At 53.4% G+C, this 23,097-nt stretch overlaps 1 protein-coding gene across 2 annotated transcripts in view; it reads right to left on the bottom strand.

The window, feature by feature from the left end:
- Positions 1 to 308: 308 nt before the first annotated feature.
- Positions 309 to 23,097, bottom strand: part of LOC140192307 (inositol-trisphosphate 3-kinase B-like) — a 55,123-nt gene continuing 32,334 nt past the window's right edge. The window contains exons 4-7 of one of the 2 annotated variants that reach the window (XM_072249969.1): positions 21,283 to 21,487; positions 19,211 to 19,312; positions 12,506 to 12,577; positions 309 to 3,307 (exon numbers count right to left, since the gene is read on the bottom strand). In XM_072249969.1, coding sequence (XP_072106070.1) covers positions 3,071 to 3,307; positions 12,506 to 12,577; positions 19,211 to 19,312; positions 21,283 to 21,487 — 616 coding nt within the window. In that variant the 3' untranslated portion in view covers positions 309 to 3,070. The remainder of the gene's footprint in view (positions 3,308 to 12,505; positions 12,578 to 19,210; positions 19,313 to 21,282; positions 21,488 to 23,097) is intronic. The other variant, XM_072249971.1, reaches the window with a different exon arrangement.

Below are 23,097 nucleotides of genomic sequence, written 5' to 3'. Positions count from 1 at the left end.
AGATTCATTCAAACTGACAGAATCCCGGACTGCTGCATGTTAATATAGAACCACAGAACACTACAGCACAGAAACAGGCCTTTTGGCCCTTCTTGGCTGTGCGGAACCATTTTTCTGCCTAGTCCCACTGACCTGCACACGGACCATATCCCTCCATACACCTCCCATCCATGTATCTGTCCAAGTTTTTCTTAAATGTTAAAAGTGAGCCCGCATTTACCACCTCGTCTGGCAGCTCATTCCATACTCCCACCACTCTCTGTGTGAAGAAGCCCCCCCCCCATGTTCCCTTTAAACTTCTCCCCCCCCCATCCTTAACCCATGTCCTCTGGGTTTTTTCTCCCCTTGCCTCAGTGGAAAAAGCCTGCTTGCATTCACTCTATCTATACCCATCATAATTTTATACACCTCTATCAAATCTCCCCTCATTCTTCTACGCTCCAGGGAATAAAGTCCTAACATATTCAACCTTTCTCTGTAACTGAGTTTCTCAAGTCCCAGCAACACCCTTGTAACCTTCTCTGCACTCTTTCAACCTTACTTATATCTTTCCTGTAATTTGGTGACCAAAACTGAACACGATACTCCAGGTTCAGCCTCACCAATGCCTTATACAACCTCATCATAACAGTCCAACTGTTATACTGAATACTTTGATTAATAAAGGCCAATGTAGTAAAAGCTCTCTTTACAATCCTATTTACCTGTGACGCCACTTTCAGGGAATTTTGTATCTATATTCCCAGATCCCTCAGTTCTTCTGCACTCTTCAGTGCCTTACCATTTACCTTGTATGTTCTACCTTGGTTTGTCCTTCCAAAGTGCAATACCTCACACTTGTCTGTATTAAACTTCATCTGCCATTTTTCAGCCCATTTTTCCAGCTGGTCCAAATCCCTCTGCAAGCTCTGAAAACCTTCCTCACTGTCCACTACACCTCCAATCTTTGTATCATCAGCAAATTTGATGATCCAAATTTACCACATTATCATCCAGATCATTGATATAGATGACAAATAACAATGGACCCAGCACTGATCCCTGTGGCACACCACTAGTCACAGGCCTCCACTCGGAGAAGCAATTCTCTACCACCACTCTCTGGTTTCTTCCATCGAGCCAATGTCTAATCCAATTTACCACCTCTCCATGTATACCTAGCGACTGAATCTTCCTAACTAACCTCCCATGCGGGACCTTGTCAAAGGCCTTACTGAAGTCCATGTAGACAACATGTTTTTTTTAATCCAACACACTTGTTTAGCATGTTACACAGGCACACGTTATTCCCCGGCGATACCGCTGGGCTTAGCGTCCCGAAGAAGGGCTTCGGCCCGGACCGCCGACAGTTCATTAACGTTTCCATAAATGCTGCCTGACTTACTGAGTTCCTCCAGCATTTTGCACGTTACGCCACGGTTTAAAAAAATGAACACAACTCCCGGATCGGAACTCGCAGTCCGGATTAACCGGTGGGTGGGTCATATTCGCGTTCAGCCCGCAGGGGATCGGTTCGTTGCCCCGGGCCGCCCCGAACGCTCGCCGATATCTGCTGTAAACTTTGACAGCAGCCACGGTTTGATGGGGTCTCCCCGTTCTCTAGGAACGTGGCCAGTCAAATCCATGCACCAGGTTGTTCCAGTCCCCTGACAGTCTCTCTCTCTCTCACAGACCCCTTACACGGCCCAGATACAGACCCACTGCCTGCATTCCCATCACCTCGGCCACATGCCGAGGAGCAATTTATAGCGGTCAACTAACCCAGTGACACGTCGTTAGGGTGGGGGAGAAGCGGAACTCCCAGGGGCGGGGCACAGGGCGAAGATGCGCGCTCCGTACGCACAAATAGCACCGGGGGTCGGCGGCTCCACAGCCAGGCGCCGGCCTGTGACTTCCCTCCCGCCAATGAAGCCCCGATCTGAGCTGACGGGTGCGCTAAACTCGGACTGGCCGCTGAAGCCAAAGATTCGGTAGCCATCCTGGCTCACAGTCCCTGGATCCTACTGCCGGCGGGAAGAGGGCCAGGGTGCTGTAATGAATCCAGAAGGACTCACATGGAAGGAAATGGGATGACATATTCCTAAAATTCCAGACTCTGTATCTAGAACATTCGGCCGCCTCCGTGATTGATTATCTGAGCGGCGTGAGGACCGGACGGGAATTACAATTCTTCCCCGCTCACTCCCGACTCCTGGCACGGTTCCTGCTGCAGGCTGCCACTTGCAGCTGTAGTGTCTACGTGAAGTGATACCGAATACTGGAACCTCGTAGGAAGCTATCATCAGGGACGCACAAAGCTTGAAACGGTATCGTTCCGTACACGGCGGCCAATACCCTGACACTTGCTGTTCCATCACACACTCCCGGGGTCAGACACAGAGTGGATCTCCCTCCACACCGTCCCATCACACACTCTCGGGGTCAGACACAGAGTGAATCTCCCTCCACACCGTCCCATCACACACTCCCGGGGTCAGACACAGAGTGGAGCTCCCTCTACACCGTCCCATCACACACTCCCGGGGTCAGACACAGAGTGAATCTCCCTCCACACCGTCCCATCACACACTCCCGGGGTCAGACACAGAGTGAAGCTCCCTCTAAATGGTCCCATCACGCACCATCACAGCCTTTCCATAACACAGCGTAAAGGAGCTTCAACCTACGAGGTCCCACAGTTCTTTTACCAGCTGGAGTCCCTCCCGTCTCGCTTCCCTGTATTTGTCCGATTACAGATGTGCCCTCACAGCCGGGGCCGGCACGGGGAGTGCGAGCTGCCCTTTAATGGGGATCAGTCTCTGATAATGTACCCCGAGCGCGGCTGTGCAGTGGTCTCTCGTCTGTCAAACGGGGCGGGACACATGGATGTGTTTCGGAGATACCCTGAGGGACAGGACAGAGGTTTGTGCATCGTTCTGGGACCCTCGCCTTCCCGTGAGTGGACCGTCTCCGTCGGGCAGAGTAGAACCAGGCCACTGGGCCTATCGAGTCACTCCTGGCACACGCCCTCCGCCAGGTCAGGCAGCCGCTGGCCGTCCCATTGGCAGGGCCGGGCCCTCCCTGCCCTCAATCAGTTCTCGGCCACGGCCCTGGCCAGCGAGTGCTGCCTGCTGATGGTGTCGGTGAAGAGGCCCAGCAGGTTGTCGAGTCCCAGGAGGTAACCGTCCTCCCGGTTGCCCTCCTCCCAGGGGAGGTCGTGCTTGAGGGTCTGCCCCTCGGGCAGCGCCGTCGTCTTCCCGAAGTCGATCATCCAGACGTTGACGCAGCGCTTCCTCTCATGGATGAAGAGCAGCGAGCTGCCGATGACCTGCGGGCGGGCAAGAGGACGCGATGACTGGGTATGATAAAAAGGGGAGAGGGGGACGCTGGCGTACACGGGGGGGGGGCAGGGCAGTCACACGACACGGAAACAGGCCGTTCGGCCCATCGAGTCCTTGCCGACCACCTTCGTCCATTCAGTGTTATTCTCCGCACGCTCCCAGCCCTTCCGACTGCACCCCGTACCCACAGATGAGGAGGGCAATTTACAGCGGCTGATTAGTTCGCCAACCCTGTACATCGCTGGGACGTGGAGAACACAAACACACACAGAAAAATCCCTCCAACAAGTCAGTTCCCGCAGCTGTGTGCGTGTGCGTGTGCGTGCGTGTGCGCGCGCGTGTGTGTGCGTGCACGCACGCGCGCGCATTGTTTAAGATCTCCAGTATCTGCACAATCTCTTGTCTGTGGGGACCGGAGCCCCGGTGGGGTGTGGGGGCGGAAAAGAGACCCACACGGTCACGGCGAGAGCATTACGCTCCACGCACACACTCCGCACCCGGGCAGACACATTTCCAAAGCTGGGGGTGGAGCGCATGTCTTTTCGAGCTGGGAGGCAGACAGAGTGGATGTGGAGAGGATGTTTCCTATAGCGGGGAGTCTAGGACCACAGAACGTAGATAGAGTGGATGTGGAGGGGATGTTTCCTATAGTGGGGGAGTCTAGGACCAGAGGGCACAGACAGAGTGGATATGGAGAGGATGTTTCCTATAGTGGGGGAGTCTAGGACCAGAGGACACAGATAGAGTGGATGTGGAGAGGATGTTTCCTATAGTGGGGGAGTCTAGGACCAGAGGACACAGATAGAGTGGATGTGGAGGGGATGTTTCCTATAGTGGGGGAGTCTAGGACCAGAGGGCACAGACAGAGTGGATGTGGAGAGGATGTTTCCTATAGTGGGGGAGTCTAGGACCAGAGGACACAGATAGAGTGGATGTGGAGAGGATGTTTCCTATAGTGGGGGAGTCTAGGACCAGAGGACACAGATAGATTGGACATGGAGAGGAAGTTTCCTATAGTGGGGGAGTCTAGGACCAGAGGACACAGATAGAGTGGATGTGGAGGGGATGTTTCCTATAGTGCGGGAGTCTAGGACCAGAGGACACAGATAGAGTGGATGTGGAGAGGATGTTTCCTATAGTGGGGGAGTCCAGGACCAGAGGGCACAGACCGAGTGGATGTGGAGAGGATGTTTCCTATAGTGGGGGAGTCTAGGACCAGAGAACACAGATAGAGTGGATGTGGAGGGGATGTTTCCTATAGTGGGGGAGTCTAGGACCAGAGGGCACAGACAGAGTGGATGTGGAGAGGATGTTTCCTATAGTGGGGGAGTCTAGGACCAGAGGACACAGATAGAGTGGATGTGGAGAGGATGTTTCCTATAGTGGGGGAGTCTAGGACCAGAGGACACAGATAGATTGGACATGGAGAGGAAGTTTCCTATAGTGGGGGAGTCTAGGACCAGAGGACACAGATAGAGTGGATGTGGAGGGGATGTTTCCGATAGTGGGGGAGTCTAGGACCAGAGGACACAGATAGAGTGGATGTGGAGGGGATGTTTCCTATAGTGGGGGAGTCGAGGACCAGAGGACACTGATAGAGTGGATGTGGAGAGGATGTTTCCTATAGTGGGGGAGTCTAGGACCAGAGGACACAGATAGATTGGATATGGAGAGGAAGTTTCCTATAGTGGGGGAGTCTAGGACCAGAGGACACAGACAGAGTGGATGTGGAGAGGATGTTTCCTATAGTGGGGGAGTCTAGGACCAGGGAATGCAGATAGAGTGGATGTGGAGGGGATGTTTCCTATAGTGGGGGAGTCTAGGACCAGAGGGCACAGACAGAGTGGATGTGGAGAGGATGTTTCCTACAGTGGGGGAGCCTAGGACAAGAGGACACAGATAGAGTGGATGTGGAGGGGATGTTTCCTACAGTGGGGGAGCCTAGGACCAGAGGGCACAGACAGAGTGGATTTGGAGAGGATGTTTCCTATAGCGGGGGAGTCTAGGACCAGAGGACACAGATAGAGTGGATGTGGAGAGGATGTTTCCTATAGTGGGGGAGTCTGGGACCTGAGGACACAGATAGAGTGGATGTGGAGGGGATGTTTCCTATAGTGGGGGAGTCTAGGACCAGAGGGCACAGACAGAGTGGATGTGGAGAGGATGTTTCCTATAGTGGGGGAGTCTAGGACCAGAGAACGCAGATAGAGTGGATGTGGAGGGGATGTTTCCTATAGTGGGGGTGTCTAGGACCAGAGGGCACAGACAGAGTGGATGTGGAGAGGATGTTTCCTATAGTGGGGGGGGAGTCTAGGACCAGAGGACACAGATAGATTGGACATGGAGGGGATGTTTCCTATAGTGGGGGAGTCTAGGACCAGAGGACACAGATAGAGTGGATGTGGAGAGGATGTTTCCTATAGTGGGGGAGTCCAGGACCAGAGGGCACAGACAGGGTGGATGTGGAGAGGATGTTTCCTATAGTGGGGGAGTCTAGGAACAGAGAACGCAGATAGAGTGGATGTGGAGGGGATGTTTCCTATAGTGGGGGAGTCTAGGACCAGAGAACGCAGATAGAGTGGATGTGGAGGGGATGTTTCCTATAGTGGGGGTGTCTAGGACCAGAGGGCACAGACAGAGTGGATGTGGAGAGGATGTTTCCTATAGTGGGGGAGTCTAGGACCAGAGGACACAGATAGAGTGGATGTGGAGAGGATGTTTCCTATAGTGGGGGAGTCTAGGACCAGAGGACACAGATAGATTGGACATGGAGAGGAAGTTTCCTATAGTGGGGGAGTCTAGGACCAGAGGACACAGATAGAGTGGGTGTGGAGGGGATGTTTCCTACCGTGGGGGAGCCTAGGACCAGAGGACACAGATAGAGTGGATGTGGAGAGGATGTTTCCTATAGTGGGGGAGTCTAGGACCAGAGGACACAGATAGAGTGGATGTGGAGGGGATGTTTCCTATAGTGGGGGAGTCTAGGACCATAGGGCACAGACAGAGTGGATGTGGAGAGAATGTTTCCTATAGTGGGGGAGTCTAGGACCAGAGAATGCAGATAGAGTGGATGTGGAGGGGATGTTTCCTATAGTGGGGGAGTCTAGGACCAGAGGGCACAGACAGAGTGGATGTGGAGAGGACGTTTCCTATAGTGGGGGAGTCTAGGACCAGAGGACACTGATAGAGTGCATGTGGAGAGGAAGTTTCCTATAGTGGGGGAGTCGAGGACCAGAGGACACTGATAGAGTGGATGTGGAGAGGATGTTTCCTATAGTGGGGGAGTCTAGGACCAGGGGACACAGATAGATTGGATATGGAGAGGAAGTTTCCTATAGTGGGGGAGTCTAGGACCAGAGGACACAGATAGAGTGGATGTGGAGGGGATGTTTCCTATAGTGGGGGAGTCTAGGACCAGAGGGCACAGACAGAGTGGATGTGGAGAGGATGTTTCCTATAGTGGGGGAGTCTAGGACCAGGGAATGCAGATAGAGTGGATGTGGAGGGGATGTTTCCTATAGTGGGGGAGTCCCGGACCAGAGGGCACAGACAGAGTGGATGTGGAGAGGATGTTTCCTATAGTGGGGGAGTCTAGGACCAGAGGACACAGATAGAGTGGATGTGGAGAGGATGTTTCCTATAGTGGGGGAGTCTAGGACCAGAGGACACAGATAGATTGGAGATGGAGAGGAAGTTTCCTATAGTGGGGGAGTCTAGGACCAGAGGACACAGATAGAGTGGATGTGGAGAGGATGTTTCCTATAGTGGGGGAGTCTAGGACCAGAGAACGCAGATACAGTGGATGTGGAGGGGATGTTTCCTATAGTGGGGGAGTCTAGGACCAGAGGACACAGATAGAGTGGATGTGGAGAGCATGTTTCCTATAGTGGGGGAGTCTAGGACCAGAGGACACAGATAGATTGGACATTGAGAGGAAGTTTCCTATAGTGGGGGATGTCTAGGACCAGAGGACACAGACAGAGTGGATGTGGAGAGGATGTTTCCTATAGTGGGGGAGTCTAGGACCAGAGGGCACAGACAGAGTGGATGTGGAGAGGATGTTTCCTATAGTGGGGGAGTCTAGGACCAGGGAATGCAGATAGAGTGGATGTGGAGGGGATGTTTCCTATAGTGGGGAGTCTAGGACCAGGGAATGCAGATAGAGTGGATGTGGAGGGGATGTTTCCTATAGTGGGGGAGTCTAGGACCAGAGGGCACAGACAGAGTTGATGTGGAGAGGATGTTTCCTATAGTGGGGGAGTCTGGGACCTGAGGACACAGATAGAGTGGATGTGGAGAGGAAGTTTCCTATAGTGGGGGAGTCTAGGACCAGAGGACACAGATAGAGTGGATGTGGAGAGCATGTTTCCTATAGTGGGGGAGTCTAGGACCAGAGGGCACAGACAGAGTGGATGTGGAGAGGATGTTTCCTATAGTGGGGGAGTCTAGGACCAGGGAATGCAGATAGAGTGGATGTGGAGGGGATGTTTCCTATAGTGGGGGAGTCTAGGACCAGAGGGCACAGACAAAGTGGATGTGGAGAGGATGTTTCCTATAGTGGGGGAGTCTAGGACCAGAGGACACAGATAGAGTGGATGTGGAGAGGATGTTTCCTATAGTGGGGGAGTCTGGGACCAGAGGACACAGATAGAGTGGATGTGGAGGGGATGTTTCCTATAGTGGGGGAGTCTAGGACCAGAGAGCACAGACAGAGTGGATGTGGCGAGGATGTTTCCTATAGTGGGGGAGTCTAGGACCAGAGAACGCAGATAGAGTGGATGTGGAGGGGATGTTTCCTACAGTGGGGGAGCCTAGGACCAGAGGACACAGATAGAGTGGATGTGGAGAGGATGTTTCCTATAGTGGGGGAGTCTAGGACCAGAGGACACAGATAGAGTGGATGTGGAGAGGATGTTTCCTATAGTGGGGGAGTCTAGGACCAGAGGACACAGATAGATTGGACATGGAGAGGAAGTTTCCTATAGTGGGGGAGTCTAGGACCAGAGGACACAGATAGAGTGGATGTGGAGGGGATGTTTCCTACAGTGGGGGAGCCTAGGACCAGAGGGCACAGACAGAGTGGATTTGGAGAGGATGTTTCCTATAGCGGGGGAGTCTAGGACCAGAGGACACAGATAGAGTGGATGTGGAGAGGATGTTTCCTATAGTGGGGGAGTCTGGGACCTGAGGACACAGATAGAGTGGATGTGGAGGGGATGTTTCCTATAGTGGGGGAGTCTAGGACCAGAGGGCACAGACAGAGTGGATGTGGAGAGGATGTTTCCTATAGTGGGGGAGTCTAGGACCAGAGAACGCAGATAGAGTGGATGTGGAGGGGATGTTTCCTATAGTGGGGGTGTCTAGGACCAGAGGGCACAGACAGAGTGGATGTGGAGAGGATGTTTCCTATAGTGGGGGAGTCTAGGACCAGAGGACACAGATAGAGTGGATGTGGAGAGGATGTTTCCTATTGTGGGGGAGTCTAGGACCAGAGGACACAGATAGATTGGACATGGAGAGGAAGTTTCCTGTAGTGGGGGAGTCTAGGACCAGAGGACACAGACAGAGTGGGTGTGGAGGGGATGTTTCCTACCGTGGGGGAGCCTAGGACCAGAGGACACAGATAGAGTGGATGTGGAGAGGATGTTTCCTATAGTGGGGGAGTCTAGGACCAGAGGACACAGATAGAGTGGATGTGGAGGGGATGTTTCCTATAGTGGGGGAGTCTAGGACCAGAGGGCACAGACAGAGTGGATGTGGAGAGGACGTTTCCTATAGTGGGGGAGTCTAGGACCAGAGGACACTGATAGAGTGCATGTGGAGAGGAAGTTTCCTATAGTGGGGGAGTCGAGGACCAGAGGACACTGATAGAGTGGATGTGGAGAGGATGTTTCCTATAGTGGGGGAGTCTAGGACCAGGGGACACAGATAGATTGGATATGGAGAGGAAGTTTCCTATAGTGGGGGAGTCTAGGACCAGAGGACACAGATAGAGTGGATGTGGAGGGGATGTTTCCTATAGTGGGGGAGTCTAGGACCAGAGGGCACAGACAGAGTGGATGTGGAGAGGATGTTTCCTATAGTGGGGGAGTCTAGGACCAGGGAATGCAGATAGAGTGGATGTGGAGGGGATGTTTCCTATAGTGGGGGAGTCCCGGACCAGAGGGCACAGACAGAGTGGATGTGGAGAGGATGTTTCCTATAGTGGGGGAGTCTAGGACCAGAGGACACAGATAGAGTGGATGTGGAGAGGATGTTTCCTATAGTGGGGGAGTCTAGGACCAGAGGACACAGATAGATTGGAGATGGAGAGGAAGTTTCCTATAGTGGGGGAGTCTAGGACCAGAGGACACAGATAGAGTGGATGTGGAGAGGATGTTTCCTATAGTGGGGGAGTCTAGGACCAGAGAACGCAGATAGAGTGGATGTGGAGGGGATGTTTCCTATAGTGGGGGAGTCTAGGACCAGAGGACACAGATAGAGTGGATGTGGAGAGCATGTTTCCTATAGTGGGGGAGTCTAGGACCAGAGGACACAGATAGATTGGACATTGAGAGGAAGTTTCCTATAGTGGGGGATGTCTAGGACCAGAGGACACAGACAGAGTGGATGTGGAGAGGATGTTTCCTATAGTGGGGGAGTCTAGGACCAGAGGGCACAGACAGAGTGGATGTGGAGAGGATGTTTCCTATAGTGGGGGAGTCTAGGACCAGGGAATGCAGATAGAGTGGATGTGGAGGGGATGTTTCCTATAGTGGGGAGTCTAGGACCAGGGAATGCAGATAGAGTGGATGTGGAGGGGATGTTTCCTATAGTGGGGGAGTCTAGGACCAGAGGGCACAGACAGAGTTGATGTGGAGAGGATGTTTCCTATAGTGGGGGAGTCTGGGACCTGAGGACACAGATAGAGTGGATGTGGAGAGGAAGTTTCCTATAGTGGGGGAGTCTAGCACCAGAGGGCACAGACAGAGTGGATGTGGAGAGGATGTTTCCTATAGTGGGGGAGTCTAGGACCAGAGGACACTGATAGAGTGCATGTGGAGAGGAAGTTTCCTATAGTGGGGGAGTCGAGGACCAGAGGACACTGATAGAGTGGATGTGGAGAGGATGTTTCCTATAGTGGGGGAGTCTAGGACCAGAGGACACAGATAGAGTGGATGTGGAGGGGATGTTTCCTATAGTGGGGGAGTCTAGGACCAGAGGGCACAGACAGAGTGGATGTGGAGAGGATGTTTCCTATAGTGGGGGAGTGTAGGACCAGAGAACGCAGATAGAGTGGATGTGGAGGGGATGTTTCCTATAGTGGGGGAGTCTAGGACCAGAGGGCACAGACAGAGTGGATGTGGAGAGGATGTTTCCTATAGTGGGGGAGTTTAGGACCAAGGAATGCAGATAGAGTGGATGTGGAGGGGATGTTTCCTATCGTGGGGGAGTCTAGGACCAGAGGGCACAGACAGAGTGGATGTGGAGAGGATGTTTCCTATAGTGGGGGAGTCTAGGACCAGAGGACACAGATAGAGTGGATGTGGAGAGGATGTTTCCTATAGTGGGGGAGTCTGGGACCAGAGGACACAGATAGAGTGGATGTGGAGGGGATGTTTCCTATAGTGGGGGAGTCTAGGACCAGAGGGCACAGACAGAGTGGATGTGGAGAGGATGTTTCCTATAGTGGGGGAGTCTAGGACCAGAGAACGCAGATAGAGTGGATGTGGAGGGGATGTTTCCTATAGTGGGGGACCAGAGGGCACAGACAGAGTGGATGTGGAGAAGATGTTTCCTATAGTGGGGGAGTCTAGGACCAGAGGACACAGATAGAGTGAATGTGGAGAGGATGTTTCCTATAGTGGGGGAGTCTAGGACCAGAGGACACAGATAGATTGGACATGGAGAGGAAGTTTCCTATAGTGGGGGAGTCTAGGACCAGAGGACACAGATAGAGTGCATGTGGAGGGGATGTTTCCTACAGTGGGGGAGCCTAGGACCAGAGGACACAGATAGAGTGGATGTGGAGAGGATGTTTCCTATAGTGGGGGAGTCTAGGACCAGAGGACACAGATGGAGTGGATGTGGAGGGGATGTTTCCTATAGTGGGGGAGTCTAGGACCAGAGGGCACAGACAGAGTGGATGTGGAGAGGATGTTTCCTATAGTGGGGGAGTCTAGGACCAGAGAACGCAGATAGAGTGGATGTGGAGGGGATGTTTCCTTTAGTGGGGGAGTCTAGGACCAGAGGGCACAGACAGAGTAGATGTGGAGAGGATGTTTCCTATAGTGGGGGAGTCTAGGACCAGAGGACACAGATAGAGTGGATGTGGAGAGGATGTTTCCTATAGTGGGGGAGTCTAGGACCAGAGGACACAGACAGAGTGGATGTGGAGAGGATGTTTCCTATAGTGGGGGAATATAGGACCGGAGGACACAGATAGAGTGCATGTGGAGAGGATGTTTCCTATAGTGGGGGAGTCTGGGACCAGAGGACACAGATAGAGTGGATGTGGAGGGGATATTTCCTATAGTGGGGGAGTCTAGGACCAGAGGGCACAGATAGAGTGGCTGTGGGGAGGATGTTTCCTATAGTGGGGGAGTCGAGGACCAGAGGACACAGATAGAGTGGATGTGGAGAGGATTTTTCCTATAGTGAGGGAGTCTAGGACCAGAGGGCAGAGATAGAGTGGATGTGGAGAGGATGTTTCCTACAGCGGGGGAGTCTGGGACCAGGGATCACAGCCTCAGAATAGAATAATGTCCCTTTAGAATGAAGATGAGGAGGAATTTCTTGAGCCAGAAAGTGGTGAATCTGTGGAATTCACTGCCAGAGACAGAGGTTGGTAGGTTCTTGAATAGTCAGGGTGTCAGAGGTTAAAGGGAGACAGCAGGGGAATGGGGTTGAGAGGAATAATAAATCAGCGGAGGGAACAGTGGAGCAGTTTCGATGGGCCGAATGGCCGGACTCTGCTCCGATAGCTTCTGACGTTATGTCAGGTTAACAGGGCAGGAAGAGATGTCCAGGAACGGGACGAGTTTCCCCAGAGGGAGCGGCGTTAGCCGGCTGGGAATTTGAACGCTCCCAGTGGGAGTTTCGGGCAAAGGGGAAAGGCAGAGCCTGGCTTGAGGACAAGTGTGTCTTGATGACAGAATGACCCACAGCAGTTGTATCTGCAGGTAGAGGCTACCTTGCCAACGTACCTCGTGGGAGCTGAAGAAGTGGGACTGTAGTAGTGCCTCCTTTATCGCTTGCAGCCGCTCCAGGTATCCACTCTGGGGGAGAAAACACACGAGAGAGCCCCTGTCAGAAACTCCAGTTTCCCAGTCTGGGCCCAGCTGTCCCGCGCTCACCCGAATACCAAGGACGTGGGTCTCAGAGGAGGGGAGGGCAGCTCAGGGGATCCTCATGCCCCATGGCAAATCAGCGACCCCGGGCTCAATTCCCGCCGCCGTGCGTTCGGAGTTTGCACGTTCTCTCGGTGACCGCGTGTTTCATCCCGGATCCCGATGCCGTACGGGATAGGATGCTGAGTTGGTGCTGGAAGCGGGCGACCCTCGCAGGCTGCCCCCGTGCCGGTCTCCAGCGCTCGTTTCCATTGTACGTGTGACTAATGAAGCTAATCTCCCCGACTTTAACCCAGATACCGGCTGGAAGACGAACGCAGTGTCTGCACCCTCCCTCCGAGCTCTGGTGGGACGGGTTGTGGGACCTCCTCCCAGTGCTGCTGACCTCGTGGGAGGCCCCTGCGTCCTCAGTTACAGACACAGTGAACGCGATCTGGAAAAGTAACAGTGCAGTAGACAGACTCTCCACGGACAGGCATGTAACACACACACAGGGACAGAAAGTATCTCAAACTGCACACACACACACACACACAACACCCCCCCCCCCCCAACACCTAGCCTCAGAATAGGACGGTAGGACGTCCCTTTCAAATAGAGGTGAGGAGGAATTTCTTTAGCCAGAGGGTGCTGAATCTGTGGAATTCATTGCCACAGACGGCTGTGGAGGTCAGGTCGTTGGATGTATTCAAAGCAGAGGTTGATAGATGCTTGATTCGTCAGGGCATGAAGGCAGAAAGAGGGGTGTAAATCTAGTCAGCTCCATCTTGGGCACTAGCCTACAAAGTACCCAGGACATCTTCAGGGAGCGGTGTCTCAGAAAGGCAGCGTCCATTATTAAGGACCTCCAGCACCCAGGGCATGTCCTTTTCTCACTGTTACCGTCAGGTAGGAGATACAGAAGCCTGAAGGCACACACTCAGCGATTCAGGAACAGCTTCTTCCCCTCTGTCATCTGATTCTGAATAGACATTGAACCCTTGAACACTACCTCACTTTTTAATATATATTAATTCTGTTTTTTGCAAGATTTTCAATCTATTCAATATATACTATAATTGATTTACTTATTTATTCATCATTATTATTTTTTTCCTTCAATATTATGTATTACATTGAACTGCTGCTGCTAAGTTAACAAATTTCATGACAGATGCCGGTGATAATAAACCTGATTCTGATGGGGACTGAGAGAAAACGGATCAGCCGCGGTGGAATGCTGGAGTAGACCCAACGGGCCGAATGGCTGCATCCTGCTGCTGTCTTACGGTCTTACAAACATGCACGCGCACACACGGGGAAGGTACGGTCCAGCCACAGGTCAATGGGGCGAGGCTGAGCACGAACTAGATGGGCTGAAGGGCCTGTTGCTGAAACCTCTTGACCAGTAGGGAGGAGCTGGCAGTATCAGTGGAGACCAGCTCGTTGCGGAGTGGTCAGACCCCTAGGAAGTGGGGGCCTGGCCTCTGCGGCAGGCAAATTACAGTCCTGCAGATGCCGGAAATCTGAGATAAAATCAGGTCAGGCTCAGAGAGTCTTTGACCAGAGTCGACATGGGGCACAAACAAGGTGGCTGGTCACACTCTCTCCCCACGGGCTACAGGGCACACCGAGGGGAGAGATTTAAAGGGAACCTGAGGGGAAACAGTGGGTGGGGGGGTTTTGTACGAGTCTCCACCCTGTAGAGTCCATGTTACAGATCGGTACATGGACAGGAGGGGTTTGGTGGGTGCAGGTTGAAGGGACGAGGCAGAACAACAGATTAGAGGGGCTGAAGGGCCTGCTTCTGAACTGTCGTGTTCTACAACTCCAAGCAAATCACAACATTTAAAAGAAATGGTGTGCCTCAGGGATCTGTTCTCTTCGTGATTTTTATAAATGACCTGGATGAGGAAGTGGAGGGATGGGTTAGTAAGTTTGCTGATGACACAAAGGTTGGGGGTGTTGTGGATAGTGTGGAGGGCTGTCAGAGGTTATAGCGGGTTATCAATAAGATGCAAAACTGGGCTGAGAAGAGGCAGATGGAGTTCAACCCAGATAAGTGTGAAGTGGTTCACTTTGGTAGGTCAAATATGATGGCAGAATATAGCATTAATGGTAAGACTCTTGGTGGTGTGGAGGATCAGCGGGATTGGGGTCCGAGTCCATAGGACACTCAAAGCTGCTACGCAGGTTGACTCTGTGGTGAAGAAGGCATACGGTGTATTGGCCTTCATCAATCATGGGATTGAGTTTAGGAGATGAGAGGTAATGTTGCAGCTATATAGGACCCTGGTCAGACCCCACTTGGAGGACTGTGCTCAGTTCTGGTCGCCTCACTACAGGAAGGATGTGGAAACTATAGAAAGGGTGCAGAGGAGATTTACAAGGATGTTGCCTGGATTGGGGAGCATGCCTTATGAGAATAGGTTGAGTGAACTCGGCCTTTTCTCCTTGGAGCGACGGAGGATGAGAGGTGACCTGATAGAGGTGTATACAATGATGAGAAGCATTGATCGTGTGGATCGTCAGAGGCTTTTTCCCAGCGCTGAAATGGCTAACATGAGGGGGCACAGTTTTAAGGTGCTTGGAAATAGATACAGGGGCGAGGGGATATCAGGGATAACTTTTTCACACAGAGAGTGGTGGGTGTGTGGGATGCTCTGCCAGCGAAGGTGGTGGAGGCGGATACGATAGGGTCTTTTAAGACTCTCAGGCAGGTACATGGAGCTTAGAAAAATAGAGGGCTATGCGGTAGGGAAATTCTTGGCAGTTCTGGAGTAGGTTACATCGTTGGCACAACATTGTGAGCCGAAGGGCTGGATGTGCTGTAGATTTCCATGTCTCCTCAGACTCCTAATGAAATATAGCCACTGCCTTGCCTTCTTTATAGCTGTTGGGGCCAGGTTAGGTCCTCAGATCTGCACCGGCTGCTCATACGACCATTCACCTGCTCCCATGGCCTGATCGGGGGGCTGAGCAGGTGCTACACCTCGCCCAAGGGTGACCTGCAGGCCAGCGGAGGGAAGGAGCAAGTTTCACCTCCTTTGGTAGAGACACATGCCCAACCACCACTCTGGTTGTGAGCCAGTGGACTGGGACCCGGCACTCGCTCCATCGCCTGCAGTTCATCTCCATGTCGTCCTGCTAACGAGGAGCTTCAAGTGATATGGTTCAAGGCAGGCAACTCATCCTCTCTCTCTTGAGCACCTCCGCTCCACCTGCCAAAAGCAGAATTTCCTGGTGGACAGCCATTTTAATTCCCATTCCCGTTCCAACCTGTCAGTCCGTGGCTGCCTTCAGTGGAGGAGAAACACCGTGTATTCCAACCTGATGGCATGAATATCGAATTCTCCTTCTGGTCATTTTTACCCTCCCGCTCCCCACCTTCTATTCCCCACTCCGGCCTCCCACCTCTTCCCACCTGCCCATCACCTCCTTCTTCCCTTTCTGCCACGGTCCACTCTCCTCTCCTATCACACGCCCTCCTCTCCAGCCCTTTACTCTTCCACCCACCTGGCCTCACCTGTCCTCCTTCCCTCTGCCCACCTTTTTATTCTGCTGCCTTCCCCCTTCCTTTCCAGTCCCATTGAAAGGCCTCAAACACTCAAACAGCATTGAGAATATAGTATTAATGGTAAGACTCTTGGCAGTGTGGAGGATCAGAGGGGTCTTGGGGTCTGAGTCCATAGGACACTCAAAGCTGCTATGCAGGTTGACTCTGTGGTTAAGAAGGCATACGGTGTATTGCCCTTCATCAATCGTGGAATTGAGTTTAGGAGCCGAGAGGTAATGTTGCAGCTATATAGGACCATGGTCAGACCCCACTTGGAGTACTGTGCTCAGTTCTGGCCGCCTCACTACAGGAAGGATGTGGAAACCATAGAAAGGGTGCAGAGGAGATTTACAAGGATGTTGCCTGGATTGGGGAGGATGCCTTATGAGAATAGGTTGAGTGAAGTCGGACTTTTTTCCTTGGAGTGACGGAGGATGAGAGGTGACCTGATGGAGGTGTACAAGGTGATGAGAGGCATTGATCATGTGGATAGTCAGAGGCTTTTTCCCAGGGCTGAAATGGCTAACACGAGAGGGCACAGTTTTAAGGTGCTTGGAGGTAGGTACAGGGGAGATGTCAGGGGTAAGTTTTTTTACGCAGAGTGGTGAGTGTGTGGAATGGGCTGCCGGCGGCCGTGGTGAAGGTGGAAACGACAGGGTTTTTTAATAGACTCCTGGATGGCTACATGGAGCTTAGAAGAAGAGAGGGCTACGGGTAAGCCAAGGTAGTTCTAAGGTAAGGACATGTTCAGTACAGCTTTGTGGGCTGAAGGGCCTGTATTGTGCTGTAGGTTTTCTGTGTTTTTAAATGCACAGGGGCAGGAAAGCCTGAAAGGGAGAGGGGGCCAGCTGGGACAGCATAGGGGCTCACCATTGCAAAACTCTATGATGACAATTCCACTCCGTGCCCTGTCCGAGGCACCCGGAGTTGTGTGGGGACACGGCTGTGGTGGGCAGATGAGTGAGTGTATTCCGACCAGAGGGGATTGGATCAAAGCTGTAAATTCTTTCCTGTCAGCCTCCCCCACCGCCTTTGCCAGATGAAATTAACAGCGGGGCCAAAATGAATTTGTCAGATGCCAGGATGGGAGCCAAGTGAAGCTGGGAAAGTTGCCAGAACTGGGATTACTGACGCAGTTTGGGATACCAGGACTGCCTGGGCTTGCTCTGCTGACAAAGCACATGGCAAGTACTTACAGGTATATCCCCAGAGCAGAGTACCTAATCTCTTCCGGCAAGTCATTACCAGGGTGTGTCCCCTCCCCTGCTCGAACACGGGAACAGTATGAAACTCAACTGCTCAAACTGTGTAACTCCCTCTACCCCGTCCCGTCACACACTCCCGGGGTCAGACACAGAGTGGAGCTCCCTCTACACTGTCCCATCACACACTCCCGGGGTCAGACACAGAGTGGAGCTCCCTCTACCCCGTCCCGTCACACACTCCCGGGGTCAGACACAGAGTGGAGCTCCCTCTACCCCGTCCCGTCACACACTCCCGGGGTCACACACAGAGTGAATCCCCCTCTACCCCGTCCCATCACACACTCCCGGGGTCAGACACAGAGTGAATCCCCCTCTACCCCGTCCCATCACACACTCCCGGGGTCACACACAGAGTGAATCCCCCACTACCCCGTCCCGTCACACACTCCCGGGGTCACACACAGAGTGAATCCCCCACTACCCCGTCCCATCACACACTCCCGGGGTCAGACACAGAGTGAATCCCCCTCTACCCCGTCCCATCACACACTCCCGGGGTCAGACACAGAGTGAATCCCCCTCTACCCCGTCCCGTCACACACTCCCGGGGTCACACACAGAGTGAAGCTCCCTCCACACCGTCCCATCACACACTCCCGGAGTCAGACACAGAGTGGAGCTCCCTCTACCCCGTCCCGTCACACACTCCCGGGGTCAGACACAGAGTGGAGCTCCCACTACCCCGTCCCATCACACACTCCCGGGGTCAGACACAGAGTGAATCCCCCTCTACCCCGTCCCATCACACACTCCCGGGGTCACACACAGAGTGAAGCTCCCTCCACACCATCCCATCACACACTCCCGGGGTCAGACACAGAGTGAATCACTCTCCACACCGTCCCATCACACACTCCCGGGGTCAGACACAGAGTGAAGCTCCCTCCGCACCGTCCCGTCACACACTCCCGGGGTCAGACACAGAGTGAAGCTCCCTCCACACTGTCCCATCACACACTCCCGGAGTCAGACACAGAGTGAATCTCCCTCCGCACCGTCCCATCACACACTCCCGGGGTCAGACACAGAGTGAATCTCCCTCCGCACCGTCCCGTCACACACTCCCGGGGTCAGACACAGAGTGAATCTCCCTCCGCACCGTCCCGTCACACACTCCCGGGGTCAGACACAGAGTGAATCTCCCTCCGCACCGTCCCGTCACACACTCCCAGGGTCAGACACAGAGTGAATCTCCCTCCGCACCGTCCCATCACACACTCCCGGGGTCAGACACAGAGTGAATCTCCCTCCACACTGTCCCATCACTCACTCCCGGGGTCAGACACAGAGTGAATCTCCCTCCACACTGTCCCATCACACACTCCCGGGGTCAGACACAGAGTGGAGCTCCCTCCACACCGTCCCATCACACACTCCCAGAGCAGGGACAGATGGTTTCGAGAAGCTGTGCAGATGTACAAAATGGTGAATGGGATCTATCGGAGAACTGCTGAGAAGCCCTTATCACTTATCTATCAGCAGAGTGTTCCAGGGGCAGATAATCTGGGAAAAATGTTTCTCCCCTCGGGTGAGGAGGGGTTGGGAATCTGGTGGCAGACTCTCAGTACAGTGGCGAGATCTACACAAGCTCTTAGATCAGGAGGTGTGGATAAATGAGATTGGCGCCCATGAGCAGCACAGCCACGACGTGCCGAATGGCTTGTCTCCCCCGCTGGCACCGGGCATCCTGCACCCCACCCAGTCCCCACCGGAAGTTCCGGGACGTCGGCATTCCCAGGAACGGGAAGTGGCCAGACCCACCAGCACACCCAGATGTCCCTCGGTGAAACGTGTCAACGTGGCGATGATCTGCTCCCTCGTCTTGGTCTTCTTGAAGTCCTTGAGAACCGTCCCGCTCTCCATCTGCAAGGGGATTGCGACAGTCCCATCAACACCATTCGTCCCATCGCCAGCGTGCTGCTGCAGCCCCTGACCCCCCGCGGAACTGCGCACCAGCACGCGGACGGGCAACAGACCAACTGCTCCCCTCCACTTAGCATAGGTACGGGGAGGGGGGTGGTTTAGGTGCTGTCGGTTCCATTAATCCTCCGCACACCCTTGGGGATGTGTCTCCTTCTTGTCTGCTCCTCCCTCCCTACCTGCCCCTCTGGGCCTGTGTGGAAGCTCACTGTCCCAGGGCAGAGGGGTGGGTGTAAATAGCACCGGAGTGTGCATTGTCACTGGAGCTGTGGGCGGTTGGCCGGTGAGGAGATAGACCAGGCTAAATGGGCCGAAGAGCCTCATGGCCGACGCTAGTGCCGTGATTCTTACCCCTGCTTGTCCACTGATGGAGACATTAACGTCTGCTCGTCTGTCGATGTGATTGAACTGTCTATTCAAACCCATCACACGTCAATGATTCCGAGGATGGAACTAACGGCTCTGCCGCAAAGTTTGCAGGCGAACTGTACAGATCGTCTTGCCACAGGGAGGGTGTTTCAGCGATGGAGAGAGTGTGGGAGGGATTCACCAAGAAGTTGCCGGGAACACCCCTGGAATTTATACGATTATCAGGGACAGAGTTCTAGAATCTGTAAAATTATGAGGGTTGGAATTCTAGAATTCATAATAGTATGGGGGCATAATTCTAGAATTTAGAAAATTACGAGGAGGGAGTTGTGGAATTTATAAAATTATGAGGGACAGAGTTCTCAAATCTATAAAATTACAAGGGGCACAGTTCTAGAATTTATGAAATTATGGGGGGGCATGGTTCTAGAATTTATAAAACTATGAGGGACATAGTTCTAGAATTCATAAAACTACAAAGGAGATTATACAAATCTGAAGGCAGAGCACTGAGTTAATGACAGGATTTTAACAGTGAAGAGGAACAGGGCGCTGCACAAGTTAACAGGGTGGTTAAGAAGGTGTTTGGTGCATTGGCCTTCATTATTTGGGGGATTGGGTTCAAGAGCCGTGAGGTAATGTTGCAGCTCTATAATAGACCAGATTGTGCTCAGCTCCGGCCGCTTCATTATAGGAAGGACGTGGGAGCTTTGGAGAGGTTGCAGAGGTTGACCGGGAGCTGCCTGGACTGGACAGCAGGTCTTCTGAAGATTGGCTGAGCGAGCTCGGCCTTTCCCTCTCCAGAGCTCTTTCCTCCTCGGAGAACGAGGGATGATCTGATTGAGGTGTTCCTGACAAGAGGCTTAGTCAGAGAGCACCTTCCCCCAGGGCAGGGATGACCACTATGAGGGAGCATAGTTTTAAGGTGAATGGAAGAAAGTAGAGGGGGTATGTCAGAGCCAAGTTCTTCACACAGAGGGCCGTGGGTGCATGGAGCACCCTGCCAGGGGTGGGGTGCGAGGCAGATCCTTCGGGGGTGTTTAAGAAACTCTTAGAGAGGTACGTGGATGACAGAGGGCTGTGTAGGAGGGAAGGGTTGGATTAATCTTGGAGCAGGTCAAGAGGCCAGCACAACATTGTGGGCCGGAAGGCCTGCACTGTGCAGTAATGTTCTATAGATAGAGATGGTCTGAATCTTTTTTCCTCCATAAAGGGGTATCTGGAGGGGTATATGGAAGGTGGGTATAAAGGAAGTGGTACAGTAATGTTTATAAAATACTTGGACGGGTGAATGGATAAGAAAGGTTTGGAGGTATACAGTCAAATGGGACCAGCTCAGGCAGATATCTGGGTCAGCATAGAAGACTGGGGCCGAAGGGCCTGTATTCGTGCAGTACAGCCCAATAAGTCCACACTAATGCCAATCCCGACAGGAGTGGTGCAGGGGGAGACGCCGGTGGCGTCAGCGCAGACCGGCCTCACGACCAGCACGTGCTCAACGGGAATGGCCGGCGTCTGTGTTGTCACCGCCCCAGGCTGCGTACCGTGATGCCTTCGATGCGGAAGCCGAGGGTGGCCGTGGAGCTCAGGGTCTCCCTCCACTGCATGTAGCGGGGCTTGGTGACAGCTCCCTGCCGATGCTCCTCCTGGGTGGGGGCCGACGGGTCAACCTTGGTCATCTTCTGGTACATGTCCTCGCGGAGGGTCAGCTGCATCCGGGCTTTCGTCAGCTCCTCCTCCAGGTAGGTCCTGGGGGGGTGAGGGGGGAGAGGTTCCCGTCAGTGAGCTGGATCCCAGGGAAGATCAGGAGGCCCGATCTGGGACGGGAAGCTTGTCCGCGTACGGAATTTGTGCGTTCCCCCTCCTCCCCCAGCGTCTTCGACCTCCCCCCCCCCCACCACATCCCAATGACGTGTGGTGTCATTGGGCTGATCGGCGGCTGTAAATTGCCTCCCTCCCTCCCCCCACCAGGGTGTGGAACCGGGAGTGGGTGGGTTGATGGGAACCCGGGGAGAAACGGTTAGCGGGAGGTAACCGGATCTGGGCAGGGAAATGGCGGATGTGGCTCGGGGAGTGGGAGATCGGCAAGTCGAGTACGAGGAGACAGCTGACAGCCAACGGCACTGAGGTAGACAGAGAGAGCTTCGGCAGGATGACGACAAGGGCGTGCGCGTGGTCACCGGGCAGAGCCGGCGGGAAGCCGTGCCTCCGCTCTCTGAAACTGTGCAGAGATCTGGCCACCGCTCTGCAGGGAGCGGGCTGGAGGTTTTGGAGAGGGTGCCGCATACGTTCATTGGGATGCTGCCTGGACCCGAGGGCCTGAGCGGTAAGCGGACGCTGCGGAAACACGGGCTGCTTCTTCCGGAGCGCCAGAGACCGAGGGCAGATCTGGCAGAGGGTTATAAGGTTACGGGTGGCATTCGTTTCCCTCCAGAGTTGAAATCTCCAGTATAAAGGGCAGGTGAGAAGGTGAGAAGGATAAAGTTGAAAGGAGATGTGTGAGTAAAGTGAACTTTTAAAAACAAAACACAGAGATTGTTCAGTGTGTGGGTGTTGCCGGGGTGATAGAGGAGGTAGATACCACAGAGGTGTCCAAGCAGCTCTTGGTTGGACACTAAATCATGAGGAGACTGGGGCGGAAGAGATTACTTTAGTTAGGTTACTAGTTTACTTACTAGTTTAATTAGTGGGGCAAATCGTTATGGGGCAAAGCACCTGTTCTTGTCCTGTTCTGTTTTCTGACATGGGAGCCAATAACGGACAGGAACTTCCACAACTGCGACATGATTGGTTAGTGGGCTGTGGCCAATGGCAGCCCTTCATTTCTTTAACTTCTCATGGCGGGCATAACAGCAACATGATTGGTTAGTGGGCTGTGGCCAATAGGAGCCCTTAATTTCTTTAACTTCTTGTAGCGGGCATAACAGCAACGTGATTGGTTAGTGGGCCGTGGCCAATGGGAGCCCTTCATTTCTGTGACTTGTGGAAGTGGACGTAACAGGGGGACCGAGGATTAGAAGGATTTCCAGTGCTACACCTGCTCCAGGCTGCCCCTGCCACCCCAGGGTGGGGGGGGGGTGAGGGTTCAAATTCTGACTCCCCTCGATCTGCTGGGAGAGGTCTCAGACTGAGGTCAACCGTGGAAGTAGGGCAAGGAATGTCAGATGGACTTCAGCTCAGGTAAGTGCCAAATGATCAATTCTGACAAGTCAGGGGCTTGCACAGTGACCTGAGGCAGGAGACAGAGTGGTGAAGAAGTCAGGACCGTGACTTGGGACGTCACGTTACCAACTTGACAGTGAGTAGACCGCACACGGAGTACTGTGTGGTATTCTGGTCACCCGGCTGTCAGAGGGGCG

The sequence above is a fragment of the Mobula birostris genome, unplaced genomic scaffold, assembly GCF_030028105.1.
Source record: "Mobula birostris isolate sMobBir1 unplaced genomic scaffold, sMobBir1.hap1 scaffold_1144, whole genome shotgun sequence".
Lineage (NCBI taxonomy): Eukaryota > Metazoa > Chordata > Chondrichthyes > Myliobatiformes > Myliobatidae > Mobula > Mobula birostris.
Note: the sequence above shows the minus strand (reverse complement) of the source record. Positions and strands in the feature narration are given on the sequence as shown.